The sequence below is a fragment of the Dreissena polymorpha genome, chromosome 3, assembly GCF_020536995.1.
Source record: "Dreissena polymorpha isolate Duluth1 chromosome 3, UMN_Dpol_1.0, whole genome shotgun sequence".
Lineage (NCBI taxonomy): Eukaryota > Metazoa > Mollusca > Bivalvia > Myida > Dreissenidae > Dreissena > Dreissena polymorpha.
The window spans coordinates 18615496-18635020 of record NC_068357.1 but is presented as its reverse complement, the minus strand read 5'-3'; the positions used below and the strand labels follow the sequence as shown (position 1 = coordinate 18635020).

Below are 19525 nucleotides of genomic sequence, written 5' to 3'. Positions count from 1 at the left end.
TTTCCACTTAGAATATGCAGCAAATGTTAAAGCTTTCGTACTACCCCATTTATTTTTAGCTCGACTATTATATATGAAATATATATAGTGGAGCTATCCTACTCACCCCGGCGTCGGCATTTCCGTTCCGTTAGCGTTAGCGTGCAAATGTTAAAGTTTTGTACTACCCCAATTATTTTCATTGTCCCTTGACATATTGCTTTTATATTTTGCATACTTGATTACCATCATGAACCCAACCTGTTAACAAGAGCAGACAACTGTATCAAGCATTTTGACAGAATTATGGCCCCTTTTATACTTAGAATATGCATATTATTGATAAATCGATGTTAAAGTTTGCGTACTACCCCAAATATTTCCTGTGTCCCTTGACATATTGCTTTCATATTTTGCATACTTGATTACCATCATGACCCCAAGCTATAAACAAGAGCAGACAACTGTATCAAGCATTTTGACAGAATTATGGCCCCTTTTATACTTAGAATATGCATATTATTGATAAATCTATGTTAAAGTTTGCGTACTAACCCAAATATTTCCTGTGTCCCTTGACATATTGCTTTCATATTTTGCATAATTGTTAACCATCATTACCCAACCTATAAACAAGAGCAGACAACTGTATCAAGCATTTTGACAGAATTATTGCCCCTTTTATACTTAGAATATGCATATTATTGATAAATCTATGTTAAAGTTTGACAAAACAACACTTACCTGACATACCACAATGCACTCCACTCAAACCATCCCCCACGCCCCTCCCCCAGAACCCACCCCCCCCCCCCCCAAAAAAAAAATTTTTTTTCTTATTTTTGAAAGATCATCTATTAGATGATCACACATCCACATTATACCCCCCTCCCCCACTCCATGATGGCTTATGTTATACTGTCAAGCACTCGAATAGTCGAGTGCGCTGTCCTCTGACAGCTCTTGTCATTGTCCCTTGACATATTGCTTTCATATTTTGCATACTTGTATACCAACATCACCCCAACCCATAAACAAGAGCAGACAACTCTATCAAGCATTTTGTCATAATTATTGCCCCTTTTATACTTAGAATATGCATATTATTGATAAATCAATGTTAAAGTTTGCGTACTACCCCAAATATTTCCTATATCCTTTGACATATTGCTTTTTTATGTTGCATACTTGTTTACCAACATGACCCCAAACTATAAACAAGAGCCGACCACTGTATCAAGCATTTTGACATAATTATGGCCCCTTTTACACTAATTGAACATTTTGCTTAAATTGCCATAACTTCTTTATTTATGATCACATTTTATTATTACTTTGACAAAACAACACTTACCTGAATACCACAATGGATTCCACCCAAACAATACCCCACGCCCCTACCCAGAATCCCTTCCCCCCAACCTCCCCCCCCCCCCAATTTTTTTTTAAACATCATCTAATAAATGACCCCACCCCACATTATACCCCCCTCTCGCCTCCCCCCTACCCCCCCCCCATTTTTTTTTAAACATCGTCTAATAAATTACCACACACCACATTATACCCCCCTCTCAACCCCCCCCTACCCCCCCCCCCCCCCCCCAAAAAAAAAGAAAAAAAGATTATTTGTTTTCCTTTCTTTATTTTTGAAAGATCGTCTAATAAATGACCACACCCCAAATTATACCCCCTCTCAACCCCCCCCCCCCCCCTTAAAAAAAAAAAAAAAAATTCCTTTTTTTATTTTTGAAAGATCGTCTTATCAATTATTGAATATGAACAATTTCCCCTCGATGGCTTATGTTATACTGTCAAGAACTTGAATAGTCGAAAGCGCTGTCCTCTGACAGCTCATGTTTAATGAGACACTTAGGCTCAGACACTTGCTTTTCTGACCCCATTATATTATACTGATGCAGTGTAAAAGTGTAACAAAAGCACCATTCTCTATCATCTAAGCTATTTATTGGTTCTTACCTATCGACACTTCATTTTATTTTTTATGCCCCTGGATCGAATGATGGGGGTATATTGTTTTTGGCCTGTCTTTCATTGTATGTGTGTGTCCCAAAACTTAAACCTTGGTCATAACTTTTGCAATATTGAAGATAGCAACTTGATATTTGGCATGCATTTGTATCTCATGGAGCTGCACATTTTGAGTGGTGAAAGGTCAAGGTCATCTTTCAAGGTCAAAGGTCTTTCTTTTTTAAATAGCTGCCGTGCATTTTCAAAGCGCAGTAGGGGTCATTGCATTTCACAAACACAGCTCTTGTTTTAGTTCATATAACATTTATCTGTTTTTTCATTTTGTACATTAATATAATGTTTTTAATTTACTTAAATATGATTTCAGTTCATTCGCATACAAGACAGTGAAAGATCGTATGCCAGTAATCGTAGCAAAAGTTGCAGATTCTGTGTTCAGAGCACAATCCACTATCAAAGAAAGTCATGGAGAGGTAAGTGTAATAAAATTTAGTTCAGCTTTCTTACAGATCATACACTCTATATATTACATTTAAATTTTCATGAACATTTAGTTAACATATCAAATTCAATGGAAATTCTGGTGTTGTTTCTAGAAATAAGTGTTAACAGCATAGACATGTCTTTATTGAATATGCTAACTTATTTTTGTTATTTTATATAAGCCAGGATACATCATTAATTAGTAAATGTAAAATTATGATTAATTCATTTGCTGCTATATTAAAATACTTTATTATGCAGAACACAAAGTTAAAAAATACAATCAGTTTCCATAAATTATGTCATGCTCTTTTTAAAAACTATGTATGAAAATAATTAACCATAATTATACATTTCTTAAGTTGATTTTTATCTTATTGTCGTCATTGTTTTAATATAGAAAGGAAGTGAAGATTTGAAAACCATAGCTGGATGTGTGTCAAAGCTTAGAAATGAGATGATGACTAATAAAGTCCTGATACCAATTGAGGACAGTAGGTCAGACACAAAGGTTAGTTCTGTATTGGTAAAAAAATACAATTTTTAAATCACCAGAGCAAGAAATGTTATCAGTCAATGTACAGCCTCTTGCACTGTGCATTGTCAACTTAAAGCTCGTAACCACTAAAGTTGATAAAGCTTCAGCTCATCTTAGAAAATCTTGGTCAGATTTTTTTTGACAGAATCAAAGGCAAGGTTTGAATCTTGAGTCAATAACTCAGGCATCGTGTAATATCTTAGGGAAATCTTATAACTAGGCTAGAAGATACAGTTGTAACTTAATCTGGATGAATCTTGGTCAGAATGTCAATCTTGACAATAAAGACTCTGAACTTGAATCTGGGTCGAGCGGGGACAAACATTAGGTCACCCTGTCAAATCTTTATAAACAAACTTGTTTGCTCTCTAGAAGCCTTATTTATGACTCAGTCTTGCTGAAACTGTGTAAGATGTTACATTATTGGGATTGAAAACCATGTCTAGAGCACCCTGCTTAACACGCAACTCTTCTTTTACCAGTCTATGCAATCTTACTACATGCATCCCCCTTTAATGTGTATTTGACATACATTTCACCTGGCAGTTTGGTTATGGTGCTTAAATAAAAATATATTGTATATATATAAAACTAATTTATAAATAAGAATATCATTACACCAATTTTCTATGTCTGCACTCTGTCCATCCTATATTTATAATAATACATACACAAATTAGTGGGAAATCATGGCTTAGTATATTCCTCATAAATATGTTGAATTTCAACCAGATCATCCACAATTCAGTGTTTTCAGTGTACTTTCATGGTTTATCTCCCATGCAATTAATCTTGGTTAAAAAAGGTTATCTTCACTTGATCTGTGTAAAGTGTAAATCTGGGTCACAGGAAGTCAAAAACTGGGTCACAAATCTTCAACAATGTTTGTGCCTTAAAGGTAAGCACTTTAGAGTTAATATGGCAATCTTGTTTATTGAACTAAGTTCAAGGGTAAATTTATTGAACCAGGAAGTAAACAGGGTCACCAATGGAATGCAGCTGGCATATTGTAAGGGTTGAGAATTTCTTAAGAATAAAATGTGTTATGTCTTTTGCATCACGTAATTTAGAGGCATAAAACACCATGTGTACCAATATTCTAAGAGAATTAAAATGTAAATTAATTTAACAATATTTAGCTCCACTGGCCAGAGGCCAGCGTGGCTTATGTCATGGTCCTGTGTCAGTCGTGTGTGCGTTAACTTTTTCTTTAAACATCTTCTCCTCCTAAACTTCAAGTCCAATTATGATAAAACTTCTTGCAAATGTTCCTGGGGTGAACCTCTTTCAAATTTGTTCAAATTATGCTCCTGGGGTCAAATTTGACCCCACCCCGGGGTTCAATAAATTGAACATATGCTTTTATAAAGCCTATTTTGTGCAAACTTTAAAATCTTCTTGTCCATAACCATTGGGCCTAGTGCTACCACATTTGGTATGTTGTGACATTTAATTGTTCTCTACTTTGTTTGTTTAAATTATGCCCCTGGGGTCAAATTTGACTCTGCCCTAGAGGTCACAAAAAAGAACATAGGCTTAAATAAGGCCTATTTTGGGCAAACTTTAAAAATCTTCTTGTCCATAACCATATGACATAGGGCTACCAAATTTGGTATGTAGTGACATCTAATAGTCCTCTACCAAGTTTGTTCAAATTAAGCCCCTGGGATCAAATTTGACGGTTCCCCAGGGGTCACAAAATTGTACATATGCTAATATTGGTCCTATTTTGTGCAAACTTTAAGTCTTTTTGTCCATAACCATTGGGCCTATTTCTACAAAATTTGGTGTGTATTAAAATCTTAAAGTTCTCTACCAAGTTTGTTATGCCCCTGGATTGAAAGATCGGGGGTATATTGTTTTTGGATTGTCTGTCATTGTATGTGTGTGTGTGTGTGTCCCAAAACTTTAACCTTGGTCATAACTTTTGCAATATTGAAGATACAACTTGATATTTGGCATGCATGTGTATCTCATGGAGCTGCACATTTTAAGTGGTGAAAGGTCAAGGTCATCTTTCACGGTCTAAGGTAAAAAAAACAAATTCAAAAACTTAAACCAAAACTTTAACCTTCTTCATAACTTTTGCAATATTGAAGATAGCAACTTGATATTTGGCATGCATGTGTATCTCATGGAGCTGCAAATTTTGAGTGTTGAAAGGTCAATGTCATCCTTCAAGGTCAAAGGTCAAATTTATGGCTTCAAAGGGGCGCAATAGGGGGCATTGTGTTTGTGACAAACACATCTCTTTTTCAAATTATGCCCCTGGGGTCAAATTTGACCCTGCACCGGGGGTCACAAAAATGAACATATTCTTAAATATGGCCTCTTTTGTTCAAACTTTAAAAATCTTCTTGTTCATAATTATAGAGCCTAGGGCTACTAAATTTGGTATGTAGTGGCATCTAATAGTCCTCTACCAAATTTGTTCAAATTAATCCCCTGGGCTCAAATTTACTTTGCCCAGGGGTCACAAAACTGAACATATGCTTATATAAAGCCTATTTTGTGCATACTTTAAAAATCTTCCTGTCCATAACCATTGGGCCTAGGGCTACCAAATTTGGTATATAGTGACATCTTATAGTTCTCTACCAAGTTTGTTCAAATTATGCCCCAGGGGCCAAATTTATCCCTTGAAGGCTCTCATTAAAAAGTTGTTCAAAAAAATTTGATTCGTCAAAAAACATGGCCACAGGAAGTCGTTGAACTTTGCTTGTTTATGCTTTTTTGTTAATTATTCATTATAGGATGAATAAACTATTTTCTAAAAAACAGTGGAGCGATACAGGGCCATCATGGCCCTCTTGTTTATATTGTGACAACAATTATTATTTCATTCTCTTTTTATTTGAAATATTCTTACAAAACTTCTTGTTCTTGATATATTTTTCAGAAAAAAATCTATGTTTTTTTCCATATGCCTATTTATATCCTGGATTATTGCATCAGACAAATGAGACATCAATGCACCCACATGCATTGCATCCACATTTTCCCACAATATGTGTAAACAACATACTAAGGCTATCTCCGATAGAGTATAAGACTACATAAACATCAATGGTGTGTTCCGTTCCCTTTAGCATACCTAGTAACTTAGGCTATCTCAGATAGAGCATTAGACTACATAAATATCAATGGTGGGTTCGGTTCCCTTTAGCATACCTTGTGAATAGTGGTCTTACTATTTCTTCGGCAATGCTCCATCTACCTCTGTAGTTTGGATGTTTTTAATTACCAGCATAATTGGTTGAACTGAGTACTGGTTAACAAACCTATCCATGATAAGTGTGACTTACTGTTACTGCTATGTGATATTACAAAAAATATATTATTGTTAAACAAACAATAAACAACTGTTAAAAAGAACAAAATTCCAAATTAAGAAATAAACTTAACAATAATTTTTCTTTTCATATTCCCAGACATGGAACGCCTATTTGACTGAGGTGACCACACAAGAGGGCCAGGCACCAGCATGGTTCACCAGTCCCTGGCTGTATGTGGAGTGCTACATGTACAGGCGCATTCAGGAGGCTGTAGAGAAGTGGTACGCTTTATACGAGCCTTGCTCTGGGAAAACTGGGTCTAATGCATGTACATTAAGTGTAATCCCAGATTAGCCTGTGATGTCCGCACATTCTAATCAGGGACGACACTTTCAACCTAATATTGATTTTTGCAAGGAGAAGACTTCCTTTAAATGAAAAATACCATAAAAGCAGAAAGTCTCATCTCTGATTAGCCTGTGCAGACTGCAAAAGCATATGTGGGACAACACTTAACTCACATGCATTACATCCAGTTTTTCAGAGCAAAGCTCATATGTTTGTACATACTCCACATACCTACTTTGGGGATATCCCTATTACCAGGAATTTCTGCACCATTTATCTGTTATCGCCTTTTGTCTGTTGTTTGTGGTGGTTCTTTAACATTTGCCTTGCCAACACTAAAGAGGCAGCATTCATTGCCCAATCTTCATGAGATTTTATCAGAAACTGTGTCCCAATCATATCGCAGGCAAGTTTGAAACTTGGTCACATGGATTGAAAAACTAGGTCAAATTTTAGAAAAAAACTTGTGAACACTAGAAGCAACATTTTGCCAATCTTCATGAAAATTAGTCATATGATTTGACAAATTATATCTCTGCAGTTTTAGAAAGTGGGTCATCTGGTGTCAAGAGCTAGGTCACTATATCAGATTTAATGAAGAAACTTGTGAACAATCCAGAGGCAACAATTATTGCCCAATCTTCATGAAAATTAAACAATACATTTTCCCGAATTATACCTCTGCAGAGAACAAAACTGGGTCATGTTGGGTCAAGAACTAGGTCACCAGGCCAAATTAAGGAAAAAGCTTGTGTTCTACAAGCCTCATTTATGGACTAATCTTCATGAAACTTGGTCAGAATATTTATCCTAATGATATCTCATTCGAGTTTGAAACTTATTCATGTTGTGTAAAAAAACTAGTTTCTAGGTCAAATTAAAAAAACTGCATGTGAATACTCTAGTGGCCTAATTTAAATTCCAATCTTCATGAAACTTTGTCAAAACATTTGTTCCAATGAGATCTTTAACTAGTTTGAAACTTAGTCATGTTGAATAAAAAACTAAGTTGCTAGGTCAAATTGAGAGAAAGCTCGTGAACACTAGAGGTCAATTTAATCACCAAGTCTTCATGAAACTTAATGTTATTGCCTCAGGGGCTTTTGCCATGTTGCCCTCTTGTTTGAAAATTTTTAATTGTTTTGATTGAAGAAGAAAAACCAAATCTCTTTGAAGAGATTTGTTGCTCTTTAAAAACTTGTAAGTGCTTTTATGTTCATTATACCCATTTAAGTCTTAGATATGCACTGTTTTTAATGAACAAGTTAGCTATTTTATTTAGTATACTGGTAGTTAACTAGGTTAAATATTGAAGATTTATAGAATAGTTCAAGATCATAGTTAACACATTTTGTTTTGTGATGATTTGTCCATTTTATTAGTTATTTACACAAACTTTCGTCATTTTTTTATTCCTGACTTGTATAAACAAATTAATAAATACATGAATGTAAAATAGTGTGCAATTTTTTAATGTGAATGGTTTTGATTTTTAAATAAAGTGACATTTTGCCAATACAAAAGTACATTTCTATTACATATAACCTGCCTTCTGTTCACAGTCCATGCATGTAGCAGTATGAGAGAAATGAGAGAGTTCTGGTCAGCTCCCATGAGGCGATTTACACCCTCTGGGAAAGTGGGTCTTAATGCATGTGTGTAAAGAATTGTCCCAGATCAGCCTGTGCAGTCAGCACAGGCTAATCAGGGATGTCACTTTCTGCTCAAACTTGTTGTTTGTTGAAAGGATTTCCTTAAAACAAAAAAATCTATAAAAGCAAGAAGTGTCCATGATATGCCTGTGCAGACTGCACAGGCTAATCTAGGACAACACTCTATGCACATGCTTGCTGTTCACAGTTCGTGCTTGACGCAGTATGATGTGTTCAGAGCAGAGAAGGAGATGGCTCTATCAGGGTCTCAGGAGGCTGTTCACACTCTTGTCAAGTTCCTGTTCTCCCTTGTTAAGGAAATTGAGGGCGGCAAAGAGTCAAACACCAGGGAACTATTTGATCAATTTATGCAGGTACCCATTTAACCCTTTCCCTCGCAGAAGCAAACTCAGAAGAGTAACTCAGAGGCTGTTCAGGTTTCATGTTTTTAGCTTCTCATCAGTAACTTTGGGTTGGAAATGAAGGCTTTGAAATTGAATCTTTTAAAAAAGTTCTTTAATTAAATTTGATTTTCTTAGTGACTTCAAGCAGGTGAAAATGCATGTCTGAGCTGTACAGGGCTACGTAACTTAATACTAGGTAACACAATTCATTGAAATGTTTAGTTTGATAAAGCAGCTTATTCTATTACTGGAGACGAAGAAAATGTTATAAGCCACTCTAAATTTAAAAAAAATCTTGGTGCACAATTAACCAATGCAGGGTTTTTAGGCTAAAGGTTGTCCACACTGCCACACATAAGGAAAAAATATAGAAAAATACTGCATTGCTGGATACAACTGCTTATTTAAATGATTGGGTAGCAGTATGTATATCTGGGAATGGTGATGCTCTTAAAAGGTTACGTTTATGATTGGAAATGCAAATTCATGTGTGACATTGTCAAGTAATTATTCGCAGCGTTTCAATTGCTCAGTATTTCCAATGGTACAGTGTTTTTTTGCCCAGCATTGACATTGCCTCTGCATTTTAAATGCCCAGAATTTCCAATTCCTAGCATTTCAATTGCATTTATGTTTCTTAGTATTTCAATTGCTACCCATTTCCACTGTTCAGCACTTTCATTCTAAAGCATGGCCAATGCACAGCATAACCATTGTATAACATTACCGTTGTATGATTGTAATCCATTATCATCATCAGAATTACAGATTTCTATGATTAACATGGCCTTAAATAATGATTGTAGAGAATAATCTTTGTTAGCATGGAAATATTGTATCATATAAATGATGATGTGATGGAGAATCTTTTATTAGCTCATCTATTTTTTGAAAAAAAATTATGAGCTATTGTCATCACCTTGGCGTCGGCGTCGGCGTTGGCGTTGGCGTCGGCGTCCAGTTAAGTTTTGCGTTTAGGTCCACTTTTCTCAAAAAGTATCAATGCTATTGCATTCAAACTTGGTACACTTACTTACTATCATGAGGGGACTGGGCAGGCAAAGTTAGATAACTCTGGCGTGCATTTTGATAGAATTATGTGCCCTTTTTATACTTAGAAAATTGAAAATTTTGGTTAAGTTTTGCGTTTAGGTCCACTTTTCTCAGTAAGTATCAATGCTATTGCATTCAAACTTGGTACACTTACTTACTATCATGAGGGGACTGGGCAGGCAAAGTTAGATAACTCTGGCGTGCATTTTGACAGAATTATGTGCCCTTTTTATACTTAGAAAATTGAAAATTTTGGTTAAGTTTTGTGTTTAGGTCCATTTTATTCCTTAAGCATCAAAGCTATTGCTTTCATACTTGCAACACTTACTAACTATCATAAGGGGACTGTGCAGGCAAAGTAATGTAACTCTGACTGGCATTTTGACAGAATTATGTGCCCTTTTTATACTTAGAAAATTGAAAATTTGATTAAGTTTTGTGGTAGGTCCACTTTATTCCTACAGTATCAAAGCTATTGCTTTCATACTTGCAACACTTAAGAACTATCCTAAGGGGACCGTGCAGGCAAAGTTATGTAACTCTGACTGGCATTTGGACGGAATTATGGGCCCTTTATACTTAGAAAATTGAAAATTTGGTTAAGATTTATGTTTTGGTCCACTTTACCCCTAAAGAATCATAGATATTGCTTTCATACTTGGAACACTCACAAACTATCATAAGGGTACAGTAAAAGGACAAGTTGCATAACTCTGGTTGTCATTGTTACGGAATTATGGCCCTTTTTTGACTTAGTAACTTTTAATATATGGTTAAATTATGTGTTTCGATCCACTTTACTTCTTAAGTATCAAGGCTATTGCTTTCAAACTTCAAATACTTTCATGCTATCATGAGGTTACTGTACCTGGCAAGTTGAATTTTACCTTGACCTTTGAATGACCTTGACTCTCAAGGTCAAATTATTAAATTTTGCTAAAATTGCCATAACTTCTTTATTTATGATTAGATTTGATTGATACTTTGACGAAACTACTCTTACCTGACATACCACAATAGACTCCACCCAAACCATCCCCCGTGCCCTCCCCCCCCCTCCCCCCCTCCCCCCCCCCCCCCCCCTAATTTTTTTTTTTTTTTTTTTATTTTTAAGATCATCTCACAAATGACCACCACACCCTCACACTATACCCCCACCCCACCCCCCCCCTAATTTTTTTTTTTTTTTTTTTTTTTTTTTTTTTAAGATCATCTCACAAATGACCACCACACCCTCACACTATACCCCCACCCACCCCCCCCCCCCCCAAATTTTTTTTTTTGATTTTTTTTTTTTTTTTTTTAAGATCATCTCACAAATTACCACCACACCCTCACACTATATACCCCCCCCCCCCCATTTTTTTTTAAAAACGGTTATGTTTGAAATACCGTCAAACCATCGCACCCAAATAATACCCCCCCCCATCGCCCCCCCCCCCCCCCCCCCCACCCCCCCCCCCCCCCCCCCCCCCCCCCCCCCCCCCCCCCCGCCCCCGATTTTTTTTTTTTTTTTTTTTTTCGCTTTTTTGGAAGATAATGTAATAAATGTCCACAACCCCACACTATACACCCCTCTTCACTCCACCCCTCCCTCCTTTGTGATTGAAAATGAGAGTCCCTTCACCTTTAAAAAGAAAATAGATGAGCGGTCTGCACCCGCAAGGCGGTGCTCTTGTTTTATTTTAGAGTTTCCTGAATTATAAAACTGAAAGATATTAGACGTTTTCAAGGAAAGAAAATTATATATTTGTCCATGGTTTTGACATTGGATGTTAAGAGCATTAACTGTTACGAACTGCGTGTCATGCTTGATAATGGTTAGGCAAGGCTCTGTTGATGCTAGTAAGTGTATATATTTGTTATGCGTAACAATAATAATGTTTGTTATTTGTTATGCCAATAGTACTGTAATGTTGGTCATTGATGACATTGATTAATGATAATGTTGTGTAATGATTATTTTTTTGCTCATCTATTTTTTGAAAAAAAAAAATGAGCTATTGTCATCACCTTGGCGTCGGCGTTGGCGTCCGGTTAAGTTTTGCGTTTAGGTCCACTTTTCTCAGAAAGTATCAATGCTATTGCATTCAAACTTGGTACACTTACTTACTATCATGAGGGGACTGGGCAGGCAAAGTAAGATAACTCTGGCGTGCATTTTGACAGAATTATGTGCCCTTTTTATACTAAGAAAATTGAAAATTTTGGTTAAGTTTTGTGTTTAGGTCCATTTTATTCCTTAAGTATCAAAGCTATTGCTTTCATACTTGCAACACTTACTAACTATCATAAGGGGACTGTGCAGGCAAAGTAATGTAACTCTGACTGGCATTTTGACAGAATTATGTGCCCTTTTTATACTTAGAAAATTGAAAATTTGGTTATGTTTTGTGTTTAGGTCCACTTTATTCCTACAGTATCAAAGCTATTGCTTTCATACTTGCAACACTTATTAACTATCATAAGGGGACTGTGCAGGCAAAGTTATGTAACTCTGACTGGCATTTGGACGGAATTATGGGCCCTTTATACTTAGAAAATTGAAAGTTTGGTTAAGTTTTGTGTTTTGGTCCACTTTACCCCTAAAGTATCATAGATATTGCTTTCATACTTGGAACACTCGCAAACTATCATAAGGGTAAAGTAAAAGGACAAGTTGCATAACTCTGGATGTCATTTTTACAGAATTATGGCCCTTTTTTGACTTAGTAACTTTGAATATATGGTTAAATTTTGTGTTTCGATCCACTTTACTTCTTAAGTATTAAGGCTATTGCATTCAAACTTCAAATACTTTCATGCTATCATGAGGTTACTGTACCTGGCAAGTTGAATTTTACCTTGACCTTTGAATGACCTTGACTCTCAAGGTCAAATTATTAAATTTTGCTAAAATTGCCATAACTTCTTTAGTTATGATTAGATTTGATTGATACTTTGACAAAACTACTCTTACCTGACATACCACAATAGACTCCACCCAAACCATCCCCCGTGCCCCCCCCCGAATCCCCCCCCTATTTTTTTTTTTTTTTTTTTTTAAGATCATCTCACAAATGACCACCACACCCTCACACTATACCCCCCCCCCCCCACCCCACCCTCACACTCTACCCCCCGCACCCCATCCCCCCCAATTTTTTTTTTAAACGGTTAAAAAACACATTTTTATTATTTTGTGTTTGAAATACCGTCCAACCATCGCACCCAAGAATCCCTCCCACCCCCCCTCTCCCCACCCGAATCCCCCCCCCTAATTTTTTTTTTTTTTAAGATCATCTCACAAATTACCACCACACCCTCACACTATACCCCCCCCCCCCCACCTCACCCCCCCCCCCCAAATTTATTTTTTTTGAAACGGTTTAAAAACATAAATATTTATTTTATTATTTTATGTTTGAAATACCGTCCAAGAATCCCCACCCCCAACCCCCTCGATTTATTTTTTTCGCATTTTTGGAAGATAATGTAATAAATGTCCACACCCCCACACTATACACCATTCTTCACTCCACCCCTCCCTCCTTTGTGATTGAAAATGAGAGTCCCTTTACCTTTAAAAAGAAAATAGATGAGCGGTCTGCACCCGCAAGGCGGTGCTCTTGTTACAATAGTCAGGCTGTCAAGCGGTCATACTTTTTCCTACTTTTTCCTACTATTTCCTACTTTTTCATCAGGATCCTACTTTTTCCTATTTTTTTACCAAATCTTCCTACTATTCCTACTTTTTCATTTTCAATGGAGAATTATTTTTTTTAAAGAGTTAATTTAGTAAACTTGCAGGATGAATGAATCTATGGCATGACTGTATCCCTGTTAATGTGCATTCATCTAGATGAGACCTGACAACCCATGCTGACTGTCTGCTAGCACCTCTTCAGGAGCATAAATATTTATTTCTTATGTAACTTTTAAAATTATTGACAAGTTTTTTTGGAAGTAACAATAGTGCCTTGTTTACTTCCTTAGCATTTGTACACTGCAGACTTCACTACCTTACACAGTTCCCAGTGATGCAAGAGCTGAGGGAACCCATTGTTTATTCCAGTTTTATTTTGTTTCCATTGACAACAATTTGACCAAACCTTATGCATGTTTACATGATATTGCTGTTTGGAATGTAGAGATATAGAGATACATGTATTGTATGAGTGGTTATGTAATATGGAATTTATTACACAAGTTATTGGAAAAAAAATAAAACTGATGCTTTGCCGAGTTTTCATCATTTACAAATATAATGTAATAAATTCTGTATTTCATGACAACGGATATGATGTTCTATTGATATCATAGGTACATCATGTTTAGTAATTAAAGATAAATGCACAGAGCCTAAATGCCCTGATACATTTTTATGCTCCCGGTAGGGTGGCATATTGCAGTTGTACTGTCAGTCCGTTTGTCTGTCTGTCTGTGTGTGTGTGTCTGTTAAAGCGAAGTATTAAAATTATTAAACGGCATTATTACACTCCTGCAAAGTCATCAATAATGTAAAAGCCATTATTTGAAACTGGAATAAACAATGTAGTGCAACTGTTTCATTGCCCAATCAATGCTGTCATAAAAGATGTCAGGTGATAAGGTCCTATCTCCAGTTGCATAATCTGCTCTGCAATGACCAGTCATTTTGAATGTAACTTAAGTCATTATAACTGCACCCTATTGTCAATTTAAAGGTTTCACAATGTAGCTGTAGCAGAGCATTTACACTGCTTTATATACTAGTATTAATCTTGTACAACAAGTTGGTGTATCACTAAATAAATTTGGTCTTCTGCTTAAGGATATAACATGCACAATATAATTACCATTTTTATATCGATACACAGAAGACCTCTAACCACTTATTTGATGATACACCAAAATGAACAGCATCTAATTACATGTATATTTCTTTATCAGGGTAGCTTTGCTTGAAACTTAATTATCATAGATACACTATAAGTGCTAAAATTCCTAGTGGGAAAACAAAGTTTAACCCTTCATGGATGGAGAAGTTGGACAACAGTGGAAAAACATTGGGATCATGGTGCAAGAGAGATACCGGCAATGAGTTTGCAAGATATTGTACTGTCTGAATGAAGTCCATCTTGTAGTAATTCTGGTGCTAATCAACTTATAAGTCATGCAGATGGATAAAAACACAAGGAAAACATGAAATACATGCATGATAATTCACAAAAGCGTTTGTTTGGAAGTGCCCAAAAGCCAAGCAGCTCTCAGGGTTGTGGGGATAAATCTATCTGTATGCAAGTACATCCATCACACAAGGAACAGGTACAAAAGGCTGAAATCTTCTGGGCCCTTAAGGTAGCTTCAAGTGGGTATCCATACAGAACATGTGATTGCACTCCTGCTCTGTTTCAAGCTATGTTTCCTGGACCTGTGTCTAAAAAATAAGTATTATGTATTCCTACTTTTGAGGGAAAAGTTCCTACTTTTTCCTACTTTTTTCCTACTTTTCTTGCAAAAGTAGTTCCTATTTTTTCCTACTTTTTGAAAAAAGGTCACTTGACAGCCTGAATAGTAATGCTTTGCAATGGTAATGCTTTGCAAATGTAATTTTTCACACCAATAATGTTGGGAAATGGTAATGTTGGCAAGTAGTTATGTTGAACAATAATTATTATTGTTATGCTGGGAAATAGTTATGTGGGTCACCGATAAAGTTGGGAATAGATAATATTTTGCAATATTTTTGTTGGGCAATTTTGGGCATTTATCATATTGGGCAAAGGTTATGTTGGACAATGGTAATTCTGCACAATAACAATGATGTTCAATGGTAATGTTTGACATTGATAATGTTAGTTACGTATAATGTTTGGTAATGCGCGAATGGTAATATTTGACGATAGTATAAATAATTCTGTACAATTGTTGCGCTTTGCAAGTTAATGCTGTAAAATGGTAATGTCAGACAATTATAATGTTAGCCATTGATACTAATTGTTAATGCTTATGTTTGGCAATGGAATTGTGTGACAATAGCTATAATAACTAATACCTCACAATGGTATATGTCCATTGGTAATACTGTACCATGTTGGTGCTATTGAAAAGTAAATCTTCACAATGGTAACACTACGCAAATGCGGCAATGTTGATGCTGTAGAATAGTTAAACTTTACAATGGTAATGATTCTAAATGGTGATGCTGTAGAATAGTAAAGCTTTAAAATGAAAACACTGTAAAGTATTGATACTGTACAAGGGTAATGCTGTACAATGGTAATACTTTGCAAGGGTAATACTGTACAATGGTAATACTTTGCAAGGGTAATACTGTACAATGGTAATACTTCACAAGGGTAATACTGTACAATGGTAATACTTTTCAATGGTAATACTGTACACTGGTAATACTTTTCAATGGTAATACTGTACAATGGAAATACTTTTCAAGGGTAATACTGTACAATGGTAATACTTTTCAATGGTTATACTGTACAATGGTAATACTTTTCAAGGGTAATACTGTACAATGGTAATACTTTTCAAGGGTAATACTGTACAATGGTAATACTTTTCAAGGGTAATACTGTACAATGGTAATACTTTTCAATGGTAATACTGTACAATGGTAATACTTTTCAATGGTAATACTGTACAATGGTAATACTTTTCAAGGGTAATACTGTATAATGGTAATACTTTCCAATGGTTATACTGTACAATGGTAATACTTTGCAAGGGTTATACTGTACAATGGTAATACTTTTCAATGGTAATACTGTACAATGGTGATACTTTTCAAGGGTAATACTGTACAATGGTAATACTTTTCAATGGTTATACTGTACAATGGTAATACTTTTCAATGGTAATACTGTACAATGGTAATACTTTTCAAGGGTAATACTGTACAATGGTAATACTTTTCAAGGGTAATTCTGTACAATGGTAATACTTTTCAAGGGGAATACCGGTACTGTACAATGGTAATACTTTTCAAGGGTAATACTGTACAATGGTAATACTTTTCAATGGTAATACTGTACAATGGTAATACTTTTCAAGGGTAATACTGTACAATGGTAATACTTTTCAATGGTAATACTGTACAATGGTAATACTTTTCAAGGGTAATACTGTACAATGGTAATACTTTGCAAGGGTTATACTGTACAATGGTAATACTTTTCAATGGTAATACTGTACAATGGTGATACTTTTCAATGGTAATACTGTACAATGGTCATGCTGTATAATGTATATTCTTTATATAGGATGCTGGACAAACAGATGAGAGTGTCTGCAAAATATTAATGTTTACAATTCATCCATAATGTTTCATTAATATTGCGAAAGTTGGTTGCAAAATAAATGACAGCTGTTCTATATTGTTTAAAACATGTTTCTATGCTTAAAAAAGAGTGACAACCCTAAACAAACAAAATTCTGTTGCTAATTCATGTAATATTAGTTCAAGTCATCTTGGTATTGTCACAGGTGTGTCTGTGGGGCAACAAGTGTGACTTGTCCATATCAGCGGGCATGGAGAACGCTCAGGTCTCATGCCCCCTCGCCCAGGTAGACACACTCAGAGAGTATGTGCTGATCAATGACCTTGACCTAGTATGGAATCAGCTGCAGTAAGTGACTGTATTGTGCTGCATCTTCTGTATGGTATTTCATTGTTTTGAATGTATTTGTTAAGCTGTCTATGTTTTGTTTCTGTTAAATATAACTTAAGATGATCATGATCGATGAGATGTACCGAAAGTTATGTTTTTTTAAAGGTAGAGATGCCAAGGATGTTCCATAAGTTCATCCCTAGTTTTCCTAGTTTTTGTATATTCTTGCTAAAAATTACTTCTGAGTGTTATATATATATATATAACGTTTTTGTAAAAGATCGCTAACCCAGTCGCTAGGCAGACTTCATATGCACTTCTCCACAGCGACAAAGGTTTTGGTGGGGATATGGTGTTTGATTCCCGCAGTGGGAGCGTTCTTTAGATCCCCCCCCCCCCCCCCCCCCCCTAGAGACACCATGTACTGATTCTAGTCCAAGAAAATGGACTCAAGAGTGTTTCAAATAAGCCTAAGGCTTTCTTTGCAATCGAGTTAAAATATAAACAGGTTTAAAACTATTAACAACCCTGATGCATCACACAATTTTGAGTATTTATTACTTGCATACATACTTGTCTGTCAATGTCAAGGATACAATCCAAGGGCAAAAGTCAAGGATTGTTTTCTGTTCCGTAACTTACGTGTCTTATCTTATGAAGGTCTTAAGACAGAATGTATAACAAAACTATCAGTATGATAAATATTTTCCTGTAATTATGGTTATATAAAATATACCAGGAAATGACAAATGACTGACATTTAAAGTTATCACATTTGCATAACTGATCCTTCCTTGAAAAATAATGCACTAAATTTAATGTAAAAATATTCTACAATATTTATAAAGCCAAAGGTCCTATGGCATGAATATAACTGTTTTCAGGAAAACAGGGCCCGTCAGGGTTGACATTATACTGGACAACGCTGGGTTTGAAATCATTACTGACCTCTGTCTGGCTGAATTCTTGCTCACGGCTAAGCTGGCTTCTTCCATACATTTCCACTGCAAAGCATTCTCATGGTTTGTCTCTGATGTCACAAAGGACGACTTTGACCACACATTGAGCTTTCTTATGTCCAGTAACAGTATGGCAATGGATTTCGTATGCAAACGATGGAAAGAACATCTGCAAAACAGCACTTGGAAAATCCATACCCATGACTTCTGGACGTTACCATTCCCTTATTGCGAAATGGAAAAGCGCTCAAATGATTTATACATGGAACTGGCGCAATCTGGTTTGCTAATTTTTAAAGGCGATTTGAATTATCGCAAACTGGTTGCGGACATTAATTGGCCAGCTAGCACCCCATTCGTTACGAGCCTTCAGGGGTTTGGTCCCGGGCCCCTTGTTAGCCTGCGCGCACTGAAAGCGGATGTGGTGACCGGGCTGCGTGAGGGACAGGCTGATGAGATGCAGACGAGAGATTCTCAATGGATGATCAACGGAAACTGGGCTGTGATGTCATTTGCTGACAAACACTAGACGTGCAGTCTATTTTGCATGTGATTTTTATGCCCCCGCGGTTTAGGAAGACTACAGCATTGCACTTGTCCATCAGTCTGTATGTATTTACATACGCCCTAAAGCTTGTTTTTCAGTGTTTTAAGGATCGTAATGAAAGGAATTTCGGCTGTTTTGGAAAAATTAAGTTTTTTTGTCTTTCTGTCCATTCTAGAATATATATATAGTGGATATGTCTGTCTAAACATATCGGGGGGGGGCGGAAACATCAGTGTCTGTTACTTATTTTTTGCAAACAATAAAATCCCTAAAAAGTCAGGCATAAGAATATGTGGCTCCTGTTGTTCAAAATTGTAACCTTGCTTTCGAACGTGTCAATGTTTCATAATCCACCGTAAAAATTAACGATTCTTTCCTTGTTTGTATGCATTCTTAACAATTTTATGGGACACCGGAAACTGCAGCCTAATAGTGGGGACATAAATGTTATCCTTGTTTTGAGGATAAGGAGGAGGTGCAAGAGAACGATGCTCAATTGGCTATTAATCACTCGGATGTAAGTTTGTCGCTGAAGAACTCTAAAGGTGTTGGGTTTTTTTTCTTAATGACGTAATTGTGACTTTTTGAAATAATGTTATATCATGTATTTTTTTGTTATTTTATATTAACGGATTTCCTTGCTGCTATTTGCGATAATTGTTTACACTTTTGGAGTTACTCTTTAATGTCTCTTATTAAACGTATAAAAAGT

At 36.0% G+C, this 19525-nt stretch overlaps 1 protein-coding gene across 1 annotated transcript in view; it reads left to right on the top strand.

Moving 5' to 3' along the window:
* The window catches only part of LOC127873149 (damage-control phosphatase ARMT1-like), a 25114-nt gene extending 5589 nt beyond the window's left edge, over positions 1-19525 (top strand). Inside the window, exons 2-7 of the mRNA XM_052416810.1 lie at positions 2336-2441; positions 2852-2962; positions 6421-6545; positions 8473-8638; positions 17183-17325; positions 18192-19525. Coding sequence (XP_052272770.1) covers positions 2336-2441; positions 2852-2962; positions 6421-6545; positions 8473-8638; positions 17183-17325; positions 18192-18795 — 1255 coding nt within the window. The 3' untranslated portion in view covers positions 18796-19525. The remainder of the gene's footprint in view (positions 1-2335; positions 2442-2851; positions 2963-6420; positions 6546-8472; positions 8639-17182; positions 17326-18191) is intronic.